We start from the raw sequence: 2,205 nt of genomic DNA, 5'->3' as shown, positions 1-2,205 counted from the left end.
ACTAGCATCAAAATACTATTAATATGTAGTTAAAATTATTAACAAAAAAAAATAATATCAAATAGAAGTGGTGGAATATGAATTATATTAAATAAAACTATTGTAAAAGAAAAATGTGTGGAATTATTCAATACAAATTTCATGGTATGAAGTGTTAAAAAAGGATGAGGGTCTCAGCAAAATAAATTTCAGTACAAAAAAAATTATTCAATATTCATTTATAGAGTGAAATGACTGATTTTAGGCTTTAATCTGCCTAGATAATTGAATAAACTCAATGAATAAACCATTATGACATAATAAATTATATAACTTTTGCATCATACCTTACATTTTGCATACACCAAACTGTTTTATTGGATATCGTTGGTGAACTATACACATCAAAAACATTCTTCAACATTGCTCGTGATTTAGATAATTAGGTCGTTGTCCAAATTTTTTTTTTTTTTTTTTTTTTTTTTTTTTTTTTTTTTTTTTTTTTTTTTTTTTTTTTTTTTTTTTTTTTTTTTTTTTTGTAATAGGCTTTCATATTAAAATTCATAACTAATACAAGTATGAGATTTTCACTCATAATTTTGAAAGTATGCAACAACAAAAAGGGAAACATATCCCCAACAGACGATTCAAAATTGAATCGTAAAGAGCAAGTTAAAGAACATGATAACATTAGTGATAGTAGTTCCCTCGGCTGCGACGACCTCGTTTACCCCTTCCTCTAACAGTTTTCCATTCCATATCTTGAACTTTTTGAGTCGGTTTTATTGGTCTTCCTCCTCTAGTTGTGTTATAACCAGATGTTTCTCCAACCAATAACATACCTTCCTCATTTCTGTTTTGAGAGTGAGGTGAGTCTTGGTTAAAACTCTCCCCAAAATGTTGCTCAGTTTCATAAGTGTGAGAGGCTTCTCTAATGTGTACGGGAGATGGAGTTTCCTCCATAATTTGTAACGCAGATGGCGCAGCGACAGTGACTGCTAACGATGGTAAAGTAGTATCAGACTTAGAACGAGGAATAGAATGTACCTCGTGCACATTGGAGGAAGGTCCATCAGTGGGGTCCTCAGAATTACTAGTAGGCGGAGACCTTTTTGGAGTCTCAGGCGATTGGTGTGTGGAAGTAGAGCTTGGGTTTTGATCGAAGTTGGTAGCCGGGGTAGCAGGGGATTGTTGCAACAGCTTAACTATATCCACCATTGGGATCTCTTCATTAGGTTTCTGAGTATCTTTTGTGACATGAGCTGTTCCAAGAGTCTTAGCAGGTAGTAGACACCTCTTTTCCGTATGCCCAAGAGCTCCACATCTTTCACAAGCACTAGGAATCTAAGAATACTCCACTTCCACCAAGTAGATGTTGCCTTGCTTGTCATCAAGCGCAATTAGCTTTGGGAATGGTTTATCTAACTCAATCTCCACTAAAATTTTAGCTTCCCCCATACTTGTTGGATCTAAACGAGGCCTATGAGTAAGCATTGGCTCTCCCAAACCTGATGCTATATGACTGATACCCAATCTTGAGTAGCAAGAATCTGGGATATTCTTAAGGGTGACCCAGACTGGGAGAGTTGAAATCTCAGGGATTTTAAGCGAGTCTACCGGACTTCAAGGGGCAACAAATAGGAGACAATCATCAACATGCCATACACCCCGCTGGATAACCCATTTCCGAGTATTTTCATGAGGAATATGGAACAAATACGACGACTCTCCCAATTTCCGGCAAGATATCTTACATTCTCTTCCCCACAATCTATTCAAGACAGCATGAATAAGACCTCCAGGCGGGTTAGTGCATCTATTGAACTGTCCTACAATGTATTTTTCCTTATTCTCAGGTCCTAGTCTAAGGACGTTAGAAGGAATTGTCACCTGAGGAGTTCCATCTGGTCGATACGTCGGTTCAGCAGCTCGGAAAAGATTTCTAGATGATTGATTCATTCGGGCTGCCCATGGAAACCGGAGGGAACCATCTTCCTTGAGCACAGGAGGTGGCAATTTTTCCATAGGTAATTGGGAGGTTGTTTGGACCGGATACGCCAATTTTTCTTTCGTATGCTTGTGACCCTTGACAATAGACTCATTTATTGTAGGCCAGAAACAAGCTATTTGGCTTTTTACAACTTCTGTGAAACCAAGTTTAGGAGTAGCAGGTTCTGGAGGTGTTGGAGGTGGGGTGAATTGGAGTGGTTTCGACCACGCTCCCAT

At 37.9% G+C, this 2,205-nt stretch overlaps 1 protein-coding gene across 1 annotated transcript; it reads right to left on the bottom strand.

The window, feature by feature from the left end:
- Positions 1 to 669: 669 nt before the first annotated feature.
- LOC106314052 lies at positions 670 to 2,205 on the bottom strand. Its single transcript, XM_013751999.1, has 3 exons — positions 1,700 to 2,205; positions 1,345 to 1,600; positions 670 to 1,275 (listed from the first exon to the last, which is right to left on the bottom strand). Exons 1-3 carry the CDS (start codon positions 2,203 to 2,205, stop codon positions 670 to 672), a joined length of 1,368 nt encoding a protein of 455 aa, XP_013607453.1.

Source organism: Brassica oleracea, chromosome C9, assembly GCF_000695525.1.
Source record: "Brassica oleracea var. oleracea cultivar TO1000 chromosome C9, BOL, whole genome shotgun sequence".
NCBI lineage: Eukaryota > Viridiplantae > Streptophyta > Magnoliopsida > Brassicales > Brassicaceae > Brassica > Brassica oleracea.
The sequence above is the reverse complement of the archived record's forward strand: the minus strand, read 5'-3'. Positions and strand labels throughout refer to the sequence as shown.

Bases quoted from the DNA above. Each gene is read 5' to 3' on its own strand.
- LOC106314052 (XM_013751999.1), bottom strand. From the start codon at position 2,205: ATGGGAGCGTGGTCGAAACCACTCCAATTCACCCCACCTCCAACACCT. The intron at 1,601-1,699 runs GTATTTGTTCCA...TGCCCCTTGAAG, and splicing joins CGGAAATTGGGAGAGTCGTC to TCCGGTAGACTCGCTTAAAA. The intron at 1,276-1,344 runs GTGGAAGTGGAG...CATACGGAAAAG, and splicing joins AGCAAGGCAACATCTACTTG to AGGTGTCTACTACCTGCTAA.